The 13629-nt window shown below is 40.6% G+C and overlaps 2 protein-coding genes across 5 annotated transcripts; one reads left to right on the forward strand and one right to left on the reverse strand.

The window, feature by feature from the left end:
• Nucleotides 1-119: 119 nt before the first annotated feature.
• On the forward strand, nucleotides 120-8303 carry dnm1l (dynamin 1-like). Of its 4 annotated transcripts, none has more exons than XM_088287232.1 (19): nucleotides 120-342; nucleotides 1274-1418; nucleotides 1805-1834; nucleotides 2340-2386; nucleotides 2498-2569; nucleotides 2838-2924; nucleotides 3002-3164; nucleotides 3247-3367; nucleotides 3447-3578; nucleotides 4090-4296; nucleotides 4730-4850; nucleotides 4938-5093; nucleotides 5803-5892; nucleotides 5979-6071; nucleotides 6162-6215; nucleotides 6433-6615; nucleotides 6835-6944; nucleotides 7057-7216; nucleotides 7936-8303. In XM_088287232.1, the coding sequence occupies exons 1-19, from the start codon at nucleotides 241-243 to the stop codon at nucleotides 7990-7992; spliced, it is 2130 nt and encodes a 709-aa protein (XP_088143358.1). In that variant the 5' UTR covers nucleotides 120-240; the 3' UTR covers nucleotides 7993-8303. The 4 variants fall into 4 exon arrangements, with proteins under 4 accessions (XP_088143358.1, XP_088143359.1, XP_088143360.1 ...); XM_088287233.1 differs by having other exon boundaries at nucleotides 6436-6615; XM_088287234.1 differs by lacking the exon at nucleotides 1805-1834.
• An 811-nt stretch (nucleotides 8304-9114) lies between these two features.
• Nucleotides 9115-13483, reverse strand: LOC148315880 (troponin T, cardiac muscle-like). The gene is made up of 12 exons (XM_088287225.1): nucleotides 13434-13483; nucleotides 12144-12213; nucleotides 11998-12008; nucleotides 11484-11505; nucleotides 11352-11409; nucleotides 11163-11279; nucleotides 10845-10922; nucleotides 10662-10772; nucleotides 9888-9994; nucleotides 9702-9792; nucleotides 9337-9374; nucleotides 9115-9255 (listed from the first exon to the last, which is right to left on the reverse strand). The coding sequence occupies exons 2-12, from the start codon at nucleotides 12179-12181 to the stop codon at nucleotides 9210-9212; spliced, it is 717 nt and encodes a 238-aa protein (XP_088143351.1). The 5' UTR covers nucleotides 12182-12213; nucleotides 13434-13483; the 3' UTR covers nucleotides 9115-9209.
• Nucleotides 13484-13629: the final 146 nt, after the last annotated feature.

Consider the following 13629-nt stretch of genomic DNA (forward strand, 5'->3'; position numbering starts at 1 on the left):
TTTTATGACGTCACTTACAGGAATTGTAGTTCAGTAATAGAAAATGTCTACGGAAATCCCATAGCCTGATGAATTTGTAAACGCAATCTCCCACAATGCAAGGTTTCAAGGCGCAGTGGCTGCGCCGCCGAGTGAAAGAGATGTCAATCGCTAGCTTAGCCACCCGCGGGACATTGAATGACTTTGTGAAGAACCGGGAACCGTCCCCTTTTCGACCAGTCCGGGTCGGTTTCGGAGCTCATGGAGGCCCTCATACCTGTCATAAACAAACTGCAAGATGTTTTTAACACGGTGGGCGCTGACATTATTCAGCTGCCGCAAATAGTTGTGGTGGGGACTCAGGTAAGAAACGTCACTTTATTTTGGAGGCTAGCAACTTAGTTAGCACGATACGTTGTTAAAACTTCTCTTTTGAGTTTATGGCTTTTATTTTTACTCGATTATCACTTATTATGGTTGCCATGTGTGTGTTAATTAATATTCTAACAAAATGGGGAAAAACTATTTTATTCTAACACCTTTTTTCGTGACTTATTGGTAGCAATAATCATCATGATACGGATCGCTACTGTGAATTTAATCTGTTAATGTTTTTATCACAATGAATCGTAACGTAATTGTTGTACGGTGTGTTATATTGTTTCCTTCTTGGCTCATGCTTAGCCTATTTCTAAGCTAATGGAAAATATGTCTCAGCAATATTTTCCAGCCCATGTGTGGTATAAATAGCTTATATTATACCATATAGTAGTAATTGGTTTCATATAGCTGCTACGTTACATTTAGTTACGTAATCCTAATCAGCACGTATTTCTACAATTGTACTTCTCATAACATATAACCTGAATCATTATCATTGTACTACTGCTATTTATCAAAATAAACGCCTCCTCATCTAAAAAACCCTGGGTACACTCGAGGATAATTGGTTTAAAGTGGCAGGTTTTGCCAAACGTCTTTGCATTCTCTGACCTCTTAATAGGATGTTACAGTCTCAACTGTTTTGGCAAGAGTCCAGTGCAACAAATCAAGTCTCGGCAATGTTTTTTTTTTTTTTTGCTGGTTTATCCTTGCTAGTGTGCTCCAAAGATTAGTCATTCGAAAGGTGTTATATATCTTCTGTAGTTTTAAGAAATGTACAGAAATCCAGTATAAATAACCTTTGCTGTGTGATCAAAGCATCACATTACATTTACCCTGAGTTCAAATGCGAAGAAAAGTGCCCTCTGACTTTTTCCATATATGTGTGTGTGTGTGTGTGTTGTTTTTCTAGAGCAGCGGCAAGAGTTCTGTTTTAGAGAGCCTAGTCGGCAGGGATGTGCTACCGCGAGGCACAGGCATCGTGACCCGTCGGCCGCTCATCTTCCAACTCGTCCACGTCGATTCCGAAGACCGCCGGAAGACCAATGAGGAGAATGGTACAATTGGCGTTTTATTATATTTTTTTAAGTTATTGCATCTTATCACTGACTTCTGCAGCTGAGGAAACCTTGCAATCCTCGAGCATTATTTGTAGCAAGGATGTCGTACTATACAGAAATATCAAAAGATCCAAGGGTAGTATTCAAGTCTCAAGACTGTCGGTGAGAGATCCTGGGTTCAAAATCTCAGCTCAGGCCTTCCGTTGTGGAATTTACCTATTCTCCAAGTGCCTGCATGACTTTTCCCAGCGTACGATACTCTAAATTGTACAATTGTGGCATTGACTACACGCTTCTGAGTTTGCCATACAGTTAAGATTGTCTCATTCACGAGTAGGCGAGCACCAGGCTAATTCATTTGTTGTCTCTCTCTTAAAATACAGAACTCAAGAAAAATGGGCGCTTTTACAGAGGTCTCCTTTTTATTATTTGCCTTATCGTGTTTGTATACAGTTTATCTTATCCTCCCCATTTCCGCCCCTTCATTTGAGTAGCTTGTGATCAACCGCCCACCCACGTGGCTTCACTCAGTTCAGATTGATTGAAAAATGTTTTTTCATCATTCTCTGAACATACCCGAGCACCCAAAACAGCTGTAATGTCATGTACCGACAGCTTCACCCGAGATGACTAACAGGCTTCGCCTTTTGAGCCCTTGTTTTTTTTTTTTTTTTTTGTGCAGCTTTGATTGGCTTGCTTCTTTGTGCTTGAAGGGATTTACTCTGCTTCTGCTTCTGTTCCCAGCTAGGAAAGCATTTTGTCTCCCCGCTCTTCTTTTTTTTTTTTCCTCCGCTTGTTGCTCTGGAGTTTTATATTCCATTTTAGCCGCCAGAAAATTCCTCTTGTGAGAAGTTAAACATAGAGCATTAATATGTTGGTCACATCATTGACTGATGCTCCCAATTTTAATCTCTGCAGGCATCGACGGTGAGGAATGGGGTAAATTCTTGCACACCAAAAACAAGGTAAAGTTGAATGCAATCATGGTATGATGCCACTCAAGTCCTGACCACCCATTGGATGATTGACATTTTCTTTCTCTCTCTCACGCTCTCTCTTTTTGTTTTTTTTTAAAGATCTACACAAATTTTGAGGAGATCCGTCAAGAAATTGAAGCAGAAACGGAAAGGATATCAGGCATTAACAAGGTATCGACCTCATCTTACTCAATTTTGTTGCCAGCGGTTTAGACATTAATGGCTGTGAGTTATTCTCCGGGAACAGTAAACTGACCGTTTTTAAAGCTGTGCACTGACTACTTTACATTGTAGCAAAGTGTAATTCCTTTATTGTTGTCCCATCAAGACATGTAAGAATACTTGAAAAAAATGTGTGCAGTAGCATGCAGCTGCTTGTCTTCAAACAATAAATGTTAATCCAATTTATGTGTTTTGCTTTGTTTTTTTTCCCCCCCAGGGTATCAGTGATGAACCCATTCACCTCAAAGTCTTCTCACCCAATGTTGTCAACCTGACACTGGTGGACCTGCCTGGCATTACGAAAGTGAGACATAATTGTGGCTGCGGTCATGTTTTCTGTTTTGAGTTATTTTTTTAAATTAATCTTGTATTGCTTTGCAGGTGCCGGTGGGAGACCAGCCCAAAGACATCGAGATTCAGATCCGTGAACTGATCGTGAAGTACATCTCGAACCCCAACTCCATCATCCTGGCTGTGACTGCTGCCAACACGGACATGGCAACATCAGAGGCCCTCAAAGTGGCTCGCGAAGTTGATCCTGATGGTAAGCACTTTGCTTTTTTTGCATTTGAAGGGATAATGTTGCTGACACAAGTGCTCATTGTGTTCTTAATGTTGTATCCCAGGCAGGAGGACGCTAGCAGTGGTCACCAAGCTGGATCTGATGGATGCTGGAACAGATGCCATGGATATCCTGATGGGCCGAGTCATTCCTGTCAAACTTGGCATTATTGGAGTTGTCAACAGGTGACGGGGCTTCTGTCCCTTTGCAAACGGCAGTGATGTGGTGTGCTTACTATGGGTTTTTTGTTGCTCTTTTTGCCAGGAGCCAGCTGGATATCAATCAGAAGAAATCAGTGGCAGATGCCATTCGTGATGAGTACGCTTTTCTACAAAAGAAGTACCCTTCCCTTGCAAACAGAAGTGGAACTAAATATCTGGCCAGGACACTGAATAGGTAAGAGAGGCAGTTCCTTTTTTTATACACCCCAAAAAAAAAACAAACGTAATTTGACACATGGAGATCTAAAGCTGATATCTCACTCAGCAGCCAAAACTTGCACATATAGCCAATTTGCAAAGATGTTCTCATTTTTTTTTCTTGTCGCAAAGAAAATTTGAATATGTTCAAACTGCCTGCGAACATCTTTGAAGCCTTTTACGAACCTTGCCGAAAATCCCCAAATTTGCTTTGCTCGCAAGTATTTGCTGCTCAGTGAGGTACTGCTCAATAAGACTAAAAAATAAATAAGATTTATTTTTCAAAATTCCGATAACGTAAAGCACCAAACAAAAGTTTGGAAACACAGTTTTTTTTTTTTAATATTTCAGAAAAATCCTGAATTGTAGATTAATACTTAAATCATCGACATGAATAAATATTGATAAAAAAAAAATATTCAAAACAAAATACTTTTTGTAAGAAAATATTCTAACATGACTTTGACTCGACGTGTCTTCTCGTGTAGATTGCTCATGCACCACATCCGAGATTGCCTCCCGGAGTTGAAAACCAGGATCAACGTGCTGGCGGCCCAGTACCAGTCGCTTCTCAACAGCTACGGCGAACCTGTGGAGGACCAGAGCGCCACCTTGTTGCAGCTCATCACCAAGTTTGCCGCAGAGTACTGCCACACCATCGAGGGCACGGCCAAGTACATCGAGACGGCTGAACTGTGAGTCACGCTGCCGGTGCTTCGGCGGAAGTTTTCAATGGGCAAGGTGATACTAGAAGTCATTTTGGAGAGACGCATAGCAAGTTTGGGCCATTTACTTGAAGTACTGTCGTTCTTGGACGGATATGCCACATCCAACATGGCTGATCTGTTGACATATCGCAGCAACTCATACTTGGCCGGCCTAGCAGTTGGGCGAATAGTGAACATTTCTCCACGTGCTTCAATACTCCCTATTGAAGTTAAAACTAAACTGAAACCTAAGAATTACACTTGCTGGATTTAATCAGTCCACATAATGACAGTCCAGAAACTTATTGCTAACAAACAATATAAACTGTCATAGACGGGCTAACGAAACTAGCCTGGCTATAGCAACAGCAGATATCGATATAAACCTTTAAATTTGAACGCTGCCTCTGCTCCTCCTCAGCTGTGGCGGTGCGAGAATCTGTTACATATTCCACGAGACGTTCGGTCGAACGTTGGAGTCGGTCGATCCCCTGGGCGGTCTGACGACGATCGACGTGCTCACGGCGATCCGGAATGCTACCGTGGGTCCCTGCAACAACTGATCATGATACAAACCGGAACTAAGTCTTAGAAACCATCTGACCGGTGTGACATCATGTTGTTTCCAGGGGCCTAGGCCTGCTTTGTTTGTGCCGGAGGTTTCCTTCGAGCTGCTGGTCAAGAGACAAGTGAAGCGCCTGGAAGAGCCCAGCCTGCGCTGTGTGGAGTTGGTTCATGAGGAGATGCAGAGGATCATCCAACACTGTAGCAACTACAGCACACAGGTGACAAAATGACACGATTACGGGCCCAATTAGAATATTGTGGAAAACTTGAATTCAATTCAAACAGTGAAACGTATGTGTTGAATAGAATCACGACACAGGGAAATATTTCATGATTTCATGTTTTATAATTGTAATACTAAACTAACGAACCCCCCCCCATTTAACATCATGGGAAATTTGAATATTGCACAAAAAATTAAAATCATTTATTGTTATTGAAATTGGATGAGAATTGGCCCTCGACAAAAACGTTTTTAATTTCTGTTTAATTAAATTTCGTAAAATAGATGAATTTCATTTTTTGATTGAATGACTGATTTAATGAGATACATTAGTAGAAGCGATGTCAAGGCTAAAAATAAATGTTCATTTTTATCCTCCTTAAGCACTATAATGGGTAAAATGGTTTATTCAATGTTATTTTGTATTGCACAATATGCTGTCAAAGGCGCAACCTGGATTATATCCATGTTAAAACTGTTTGACATTCCTACTTTCAAAACGGCAGACACAAAAGTCAATTTTGCTACCGACAAATGTTTCTAATATTCTGTCACCTTAATTCAGCTACATGAATTCGGCAAATTTCCACATCACCCGTCATAAAAAAAAAAAATGAAGAAAAAACTTACCCTAGGGGATCTTATCTTTAAATTACCATAATTTAGCTCATTAGAATTTCAAATTAGTTTTTTTCTCCATATAGGAGCTGCTACGATTCCCAAAGCTTCACGATGCCATCGTGGAAGTGGTCACCTCCCTGTTGAGAAAAAGACTACCAGTCACCAATGACATGGTAGCAAAAATGCCCACATTAATCAATGATATTATCGACAACTTTCTTTAAACATTTAAATGAATTAAATGTGCTTTTGTCTTGAGGTTCACAACCTGGTTGCAATTGAGCTTGCGTACATCAACACCAAACATCCCGACTTTGCTGACGCCTGCGGCCTCATGAACCATAACATTGAGGTACAAGCCCTGTGCCATTGTTCTCTTTGAACTGTTTTTTTCTTTAATACTTTTTAATTGTAGTCATTCACACACTTTTATTTTTCTTAGGAGCAAAGACGCAACAGAATGAGAGACCTGCCATCCGCTGTCCACCGAGACAAGGTACTGTTTTATCATAAATCACAACGTCCAATACAAGAGCATATTAGAAATCACTAAATCAGTACGATGCAGTGCAGATTCTCACCACTGAAGCATATTTATATACTCTCCAGTATCGTATTTTTACCAAGTTTCATCAAAGCTAGTAGTGAGTTTTTGTTTTTTTTATGCAGTCTCATGTGATCATGTCTCTCTTGCCCATCTCTCTTCCGGCCAGCAGGCGGCAGCGGGCGGCGCTCAGGTTGCGTCTTCTGGCGACCAGACGGACAGCGGCGGTACGGGGAACTGGAGAGGGATGCTGAAAAGAGGAGAGGATGGTGCGGCAGGTGACAGGACTCTGCCTCAGAACCCCCTCCCCGCCAGCCCGCAGAAGGGCCACGCCGTTAATTTGCTCGATGTGGTGAGAACGACTTTAAAGGGTCGCAACAGAAGGATTTGCATTATATTGTGTCGATTTCTGCCGATGAAAGATGGATTTTTCTTGACTTGTGGTAACCGAGGTTGCTAATGAAACAAGCAGGCACTTTAGAGACACAAGTGTTTGTAATACACGCCATCAAAAAGACAATTTTCCATAATATGTGGCCCTTAACTCTTCATCCACGTTCTTCCTCTCCAGCCTGTACCAGTGTCCAGGAAATTGTCTGCTCGGGAACAGAGAGACTGCGAGGTCATCGAGAGGCTCATCAAGTCCTATTTCCTTATCGTGCGGAAAAACATCCAAGACAGGTACATGAAGAGCGACCATCACTTGATTTGTGTCCTTATAGAGAGTCAGAATCCTCGGGGACATTCTTCTTCCCTGTCTCTCATCTTCCGTGCACCTCCTCCTCCTCCTCAGCGTGCCCAAAGCGGTGATGCACTTCCTGGTGAACCACGTCAAAGACTGCCTGCAAAGCGAGCTGGTGGGTCAGTTGTATAAATCGGTACTGTTGGATGACTTGCTGACGGAATCGGAGGACATGGCGCAGCGACGCAACGAGGCGGCGGACATGCTCAAGGTAACCGAACCTAGAAAATGCGCGCCGACGACACATTTTGCAACTTAAACGACATTGACGGTAATGCCAAAATTGAGAGATTTCTGATTTGAATTCTTAGTTGCGTAGTTGTTATCCATTAAATACAAAAAAACACAAAAAAATAGCCAATATTGCACAATATGTGACCTCTTGGACCACAGGTGTTAAACCAAAGGCCCGAGGGCCAGATCCGGCTGCCATATATTTTTATGTGGTCCGCGAAAGCAAGTGCGTCAACTTCCATGATGATGCTAAAATCGTAATAAATGATAACGTTGCAGTTTTGCTCAATTTTTTTTTTTAATTTTTGAAGGTGGTCAAGGAGATTACCAATGAGCAGTTCCCTCTTGAGATGCCCAGATGCCGAGTGGGCAGCATTTATTATAATGCTATACAATGTTTGTTGAAATGTGGAAGTCAATCAAACGAAGCGCTTACAGGTTGACGACTTGGGCGACTTTTTACTACAACATAAACAATAATTGAACAAACTGTTCTATTTAATTTTCTATTTTCAGAACTAGTAATCCATCAATTTTTTTGTGTATATCTTATAATACGATGAGACAAACAGTTTCTGTATTTGTTTTACCGTCATCATGGTCCTCTGAGGGAAGCCGGATCTACAAATTGGCCCGTGATTAAAAATGAGTTTGACCCCGCCCCCCTGACTTAGGCCATGTGATTGGTGTACGCAGGCCCTGCAGAAAGCCAGCCAAGTGATCGCGGAGATCAGAGAAACGCACTTATGGTGAGGGAAGCCGTTCTTCTTCAGGCTCCTCCCCTTCCTCAGTCCACTCCCCCCTCCACACCACATGGACCACCAGGCCCTGCTGCACACGAGGTCCTCATAGTGACCCACAATAGTGATGTGTGTGAGAAGTCATAGTTTTGAATGTACGGTTTGGGTGAAGACGTCTTATCGTCCAGTTTCCACCACTCAACCCCTCCAACATCCCCCCTGACTACAAATAATCTATTTTTCTTATGAACCAAACTGTATCTAGAGGGATGCTGTTATCATCCATTATTTTGTGTTGGATATAATTAAAGATAGACATGACAAACAAAACATGTGTGGTTGTGATCACGTATCACATACTAACCTTCAACGCCAAACGTAACTGAGTAGCGTGAAGCTTTGCGTATTTGTGGTTCGGAATTTGTGAATTCACATTTTCGCAGAGACGGTATAGGATACCAAGTTAACAGGAGCGGAAGAAGGGGGGGGGGGGGGACAATTTTTTTTTTCTTCATCTTTTTTTTTTCATTTTATTTAATGCAACTGACCTCCAAAATGGAAGCAGTATGGAAGTGGGAGTCTTTCTGAACGGGAGCAGGACGGGATGGGTGTCGTTTTCCCCGAGACAGGACAGGATTATTTTTTATTTTTTATTTTACTGTGCTCCGGGATGGGACAGTCCAGGATTTTTTTTTTCTTCTGTGGGAGTGGAATGGGACGGTAGTGAAAGTCCACTGCCGTGTCACCCTCTAGACCGGACTCTTCAATCCTGTTCCTGGAGGGCCGGTTTCATGGATGTTTTGCATCTGTCACTGCTGCAACACACCTGATTCAAATGATCAGATGATCAGCAAGGTTGATAAAAGGATGATTGATTATTTGAATCAGGCGTGTGCAGCCGGAAGAGAGAGAGAAAACGGGAAGTACAGCGGCCCTCGAGGAACAGGACTGAAGACCCTTGCTGGAGGTCATATCATTAAATATACTGATTTGGCGCCATCTGGTGGTATTTGGTGTCGATTTGTTTCTACCAATCACAGCACAGTGCCGTAAGAATTTCTCTACGGCCCCCTTGTGGTTAACCATTTAGTGAGTTGGCACACAAACAAAACTCCGTGTGTGACTCGTAGAGTGGATGCTTGTTTATTGATATGAAATATGACTGGAGGTACACTGGTGTCCTGTTTTGGCTTGTCCCATGGTGGGGGGGGGAGCGAGGAATTTCCCTCTTTACCTCAGACGGGCTCCCATCTTGCCCTTGCCGCGACCCTTGGCGCTAAAAACAAAATCACAAGAAGAAGCAACGGCATTAAATCAAGACAATTTGACTCGTTATCACGATTTCACGTGACTTTACCTCTGGTGATCCTGCACTCGGACAAGGAGCAGGTTGATCTGCAAGTAGCAAAAAGCGCAATTAACAAGTAATCCAATGATAATAATTGTTTAAAAAAAAGGAGAAATTTACCCATTTAGATTTTATTATATCATAAATGGGATTATTTTATTTTGATTTAATTAAATGGGATTGTTATTTAAGTATATCGTTATTTCTTGATATTCTAGTAATTGACTTGGTTTGAAACATCGCTTCACCAGGCCTACCGCCATATAAAAAGGTGTCATGTTAATCTTTCCTCTTATTTACCATTTTTGTCATATCATTCAATAAAATGAAGAAGTAACAATTGCTGAAGTATTGCGCGTCTTGAAAAGACTCACGTCACTCTTCTGCCTTTTGAACTTGTCGTTGAGGTCGTACTTCTCCGTCTCCAATTCCATCAGCCACTGCCACAGCTCGTTAGCCTTCTCTCTACACACACACACACACAACATACCATAACAGATTTCATATCATATTCGATATTAATACATTTGGGTCGGTGTGGAGGTCCTCGTTTGTCCTACTTGAGCTTGTCGTCACTCAAGTGGTCGATGTTGAGCGGCTTCCTGCGCTCAGCCAAAATCTTCTTCTTCTTTTCTCTCTCCGTCTGCTTCTTTCCTTTTTTTTCACTCTGTTTTTCGACATAATTGGATATTTATAAAAGCAAAATTCAGAAAGTACAGTTTAAGGACGTTCTGTTCTGATTACGGCCAGCGCGTGAGCATCGTTGTTGGTTGTAATTTGTTGCGGGGTTGAGCGACTGAATCATACCTCTTCAAAATTAAATTGTAAAATGAATTATAATACAGAAAAATAATTGTAGAGTGTAATGAAAAAAAATAATGCTTGATGCAAATTATACCCTAACTCAAGGGTGGGCAAACCTTTTGATTGGCGGTTCACAATGGGTTTTAAAATTTGACAGAGGGGCCGGACCAGAAGCAGCTGGATGGAGTGTTTTGGTCACCTCACCTCATTGGAGAAAATGAAATACATTTAATTTTAAATGAAAATGAACAAAAGCATTACAAGAAAAATTAGCTCTTTGAAAAACCACCGTATTTAGAAAATAAAACATGAACAAGGTTTAGTCGTTTAATTTTTTTCAAGTTCGGCGGACCGGATTAAAAAAGTCTAACAGGCCACATGTGGCCCCCGGGCCGTAGTTTGCCCACGCCTGTGGCCTAGCTCTGGCATTAAATTTGCAGCAACAAAAAAAAAATGTAAAGTATATCATGATGTCCTTCTAATTTCCGCATTTAAAGAAACGCATATGTCAAAGTGATCATGTGAGTGACCTTCTGTCCGGCGCCGTACTGCTGGGTCATGCTGGAGAGGACCTTCTTCTTCTTAGCGTCCTCATCATGCTTCTTGCGGTGATCCTCCTGTTCTCTTCGCTCCTTCTCCTCCTGGGTGGAGCACACACCCACACGTGGATGCTCGGGTCATCGCTCGGGTTTTCTCAATAAGTGTGAACTCACGGCAAGCCTGGCCTGCCTCTCTTTCTCCCTCTCAGCCCGGATCCTTTGCTGCTCCGCCCTCTCGGCGCGACGCTTCTCCTTGAAGGAAACACATGTGAAGCTTTTATTTGAAAAATGGCACAGTCGTCACAAAACCAATCGTTCATTGTGTAACTTCATATCTAAAATTTTGGGTCGACGCAGCACAGATTTTTCAAATGCGGCCCCTTGTTGCTAGGTAGAATTCATGTCTGCAAGCCTAGCAACTCAGATTCCCGCCCTTTTTTATTTCACTATTTCATCTTAAAATCTGCTGCGAATTTGAAGGTCTCGACTCACAATTCTGTTGACGAGGGCGACCAGCTCCTCTTCCTCCTTCTTCCTCTGGATGAAGTGAGCCTCGATCAGCGACTGCAGCTCAGACAAATCTTTCTCTTGACGCTTCCTGTGGATGTCCTGCACTCATATGTAGTGTACAATATTCACAATTCTTTTTTTTTTTTAAACATTTTGTGGCATCAAACTCACATCAAAATCCACTTTCTCGCCGTCTGGGATCTTCGGAGCAGCAATGTTTGACATAAATCTGTGCAATTGAGCAAAAAGAGTTTGTAGCGAGCAAAAAGAACGTGTTGTGTTCATGAAGAGGAATCAACTTACTTTGGTTTTGGCTTTGAGTCATCTTAAAAAGAAAGGGAGAGACAGAGAAAACAACGGCAATTATGACTTTCATGCAGGGTTTCTGATTCCGTCATTGGATTCCAGTAAGGCTTTATCGCAGCTACCGTATTCCCTCTAATAGAGGCTCCACTCATATAGGCTTGATTAATCGCTTGGTGGTATGTGGTCGCTCAAAAGTTTTGTGTGCGTCCATGTTTATATTTTCTTGATTGTAGAGCTATTATTTAATTTGAAAGTGCCTTCGACCTTGCTGCTATTTGCGTTTATGTTATTTTAATCAATCATTATTTACGTTTAATTTTAAGTTACTTAAAATGGGCGCCAATAAAATGATTTAGAAAGATGGCTGCAATAAAAAAAAAAATGAAACCCCAAAAGTAGGCATTCTTACCTGTTCACTTCTCTGCAAAAATGTGTTATATACAATATTTATATCATATTTAATATTTAAAAATACATTCTTATAGACATAGAAGAAGGGGAATGCTCTTACCTTCTTCCTCCCTTCACAGGAAACAGAAATAAATGTTATCGTCTATTTAGCATCACCACATAGCCATTAAAAACATGCAAAATAAATATCGAAATATAAAAATATATATGAATTTGATATATTATAATATAACAGTGGCAACATACTGAGCTTCCTCATCCACGACCTCTTCTGTGTCAGACATGTTCTTCTTGAGGCACGCTCTTAAAAATAAATCTGAACAAAGACAAATATTTCTGATCAATAAACAGCATAGTGACAAATTCACACCGTTTAAAAGGAGACGGTCCACTTTTAGAGCACATACAATGACCAGCCCCTCGGGGGATGCAGATTGAGGTGCTGCGGATCACTTTGCTATCATCCGACATATAGATTGTTGATGACATTTTTTTGTTTTTTTTCTGTCTTTGGCCTCAAACCCAACTAACTCACTCCAAATTGCCTAAATGAAATAATAAGCTTACCTTGACCTTGGCCTTATTTTGACTAAACACCATCCCTCCAAAAAATCTTTTTTTTGTTGTTATTATTACTTTTCTAGATAAAATAGATGAAAAAAAACCTTCATGTTTTTATTCTATATATTGCCTCTTCTATCATTAGGAATGGGCAAGTACCGATAGCAGGTATCATCGGTAAAAGGCCTATACCACCCTTATTTTAAGGTATTGGGTACTTCTGGAGGCTGTCGATACATCCACCGATACATTTGCAGTTTGTCATCATTGGGTTAAATGTTATATATCAAAGTATTCGAGGTATCAGGACTGGTCCGGGACTCGTATTGAAAAAAGAATAGTAGTGAACATCCCTAAATATTATACAAAATAATGATTCATAGTATTAATTATAATATTGGTTTTGCATGATATATTTACTAAAAAAATATATTAACAAATACATTGACAACTAAACTTAAGTTTATGTTTAGGATATAAATGCAGCAAAAAAATGTGAAATATTAAGCCTATGATATATATTTCATTTATTCATATACATTAAGAGTTTTTATTTTTATTATTATTAAATAAAATGACAAGTAATTATAATTATAAATATTTTCAACAAATTTCAGTTTAAATCCTGAAAATGTTTGGCACTGGTAATATTATTTACAGGAAATAGAATTTTTTTTTTAATCCATCTAATTGTGCAGAATAATAACAATATAATACAATACCAATATATAATGATTCTACGTAACAGACGATTTATAATATAAAACAATACAATACAACTTTAACACATTGATTGCCGTAAAAAAAAAAAAAGTTCTTGCACAAACCTCGAATCCCATGTACAATTTCGTCTTTAATTAAAATGACATCAATTTGCATTTTTTTTCTCCTAAAAACCCAAAGCTTGTATTCATTATGGTTATGACTAATATTTTAATGAATTATTAAATACATTTTAATTCAACGAGCCCTTACCTGCAAGCCGAGTGCGTGGCCGACTTCACCTCCTTGATCTTGACAATCAAATGTTTGCCCTCCCCCCTTTTTTTTTTCTTTCTTTGAATCCATGCACACACTTAGTGCTCGTCCTGCCCGTCCTTTGTACTCATGTGACACGAGCGCCCTATGGGGAGCATGGCTGCTGTAGGACAGCTGGGAGCACTTTGCCCAA

The sequence above is a fragment of the Idiotropiscis lumnitzeri genome, unplaced genomic scaffold, assembly GCF_059441095.1.
Source record: "Idiotropiscis lumnitzeri isolate Australia: NSW breed Sydney's pygmy pipehorse unplaced genomic scaffold, RoL_Ilum_1.0 HiC_scaffold_35, whole genome shotgun sequence".
NCBI classification, from domain to species: domain Eukaryota; kingdom Metazoa; phylum Chordata; class Actinopteri; order Syngnathiformes; family Syngnathidae; genus Idiotropiscis; species Idiotropiscis lumnitzeri.

What these genes read in the sequence shown, in the direction of transcription:
- dnm1l (XM_088287232.1), top strand. Translation starts at nt 241, where the DNA reads ATGGAGGCCCTCATACCTGTCATAAACAAACTGCAAGATGTTTTTAAC. An exon ending in GGATATCAGGCATTAACAAG is followed by an intron (nt 2,570 to 2,837) that starts GTATCGACCTCA and finishes TTTCCCCCCCAG; the next exon opens with GGTATCAGTGATGAACCCAT. An exon ending in TCATGAACCATAACATTGAG is followed by an intron (nt 6,072 to 6,161) that starts GTACAAGCCCTG and finishes TATTTTTCTTAG; the next exon opens with GAGCAAAGACGCAACAGAAT.
- LOC148315880 (XM_088287225.1), bottom strand. Translation starts at nt 12,181, where the DNA reads ATGTCTGACACAGAAGAGGTCGTGGATGAGGAAGCTCA. An exon ending in AGTACGGCGCCGGACAGAAG is followed by an intron (nt 9,995 to 10,661) that starts GTCACTCACATG and finishes GTCGAAAAACAG; the next exon opens with AGTGAAAAAAAAGGAAAGAA. An exon ending in CGAGTGCAGGATCACCAGAG is followed by an intron (nt 9,256 to 9,336) that starts GTAAAGTCACGT and finishes TTTTGTTTTTAG; the next exon opens with CGCCAAGGGTCGCGGCAAGG.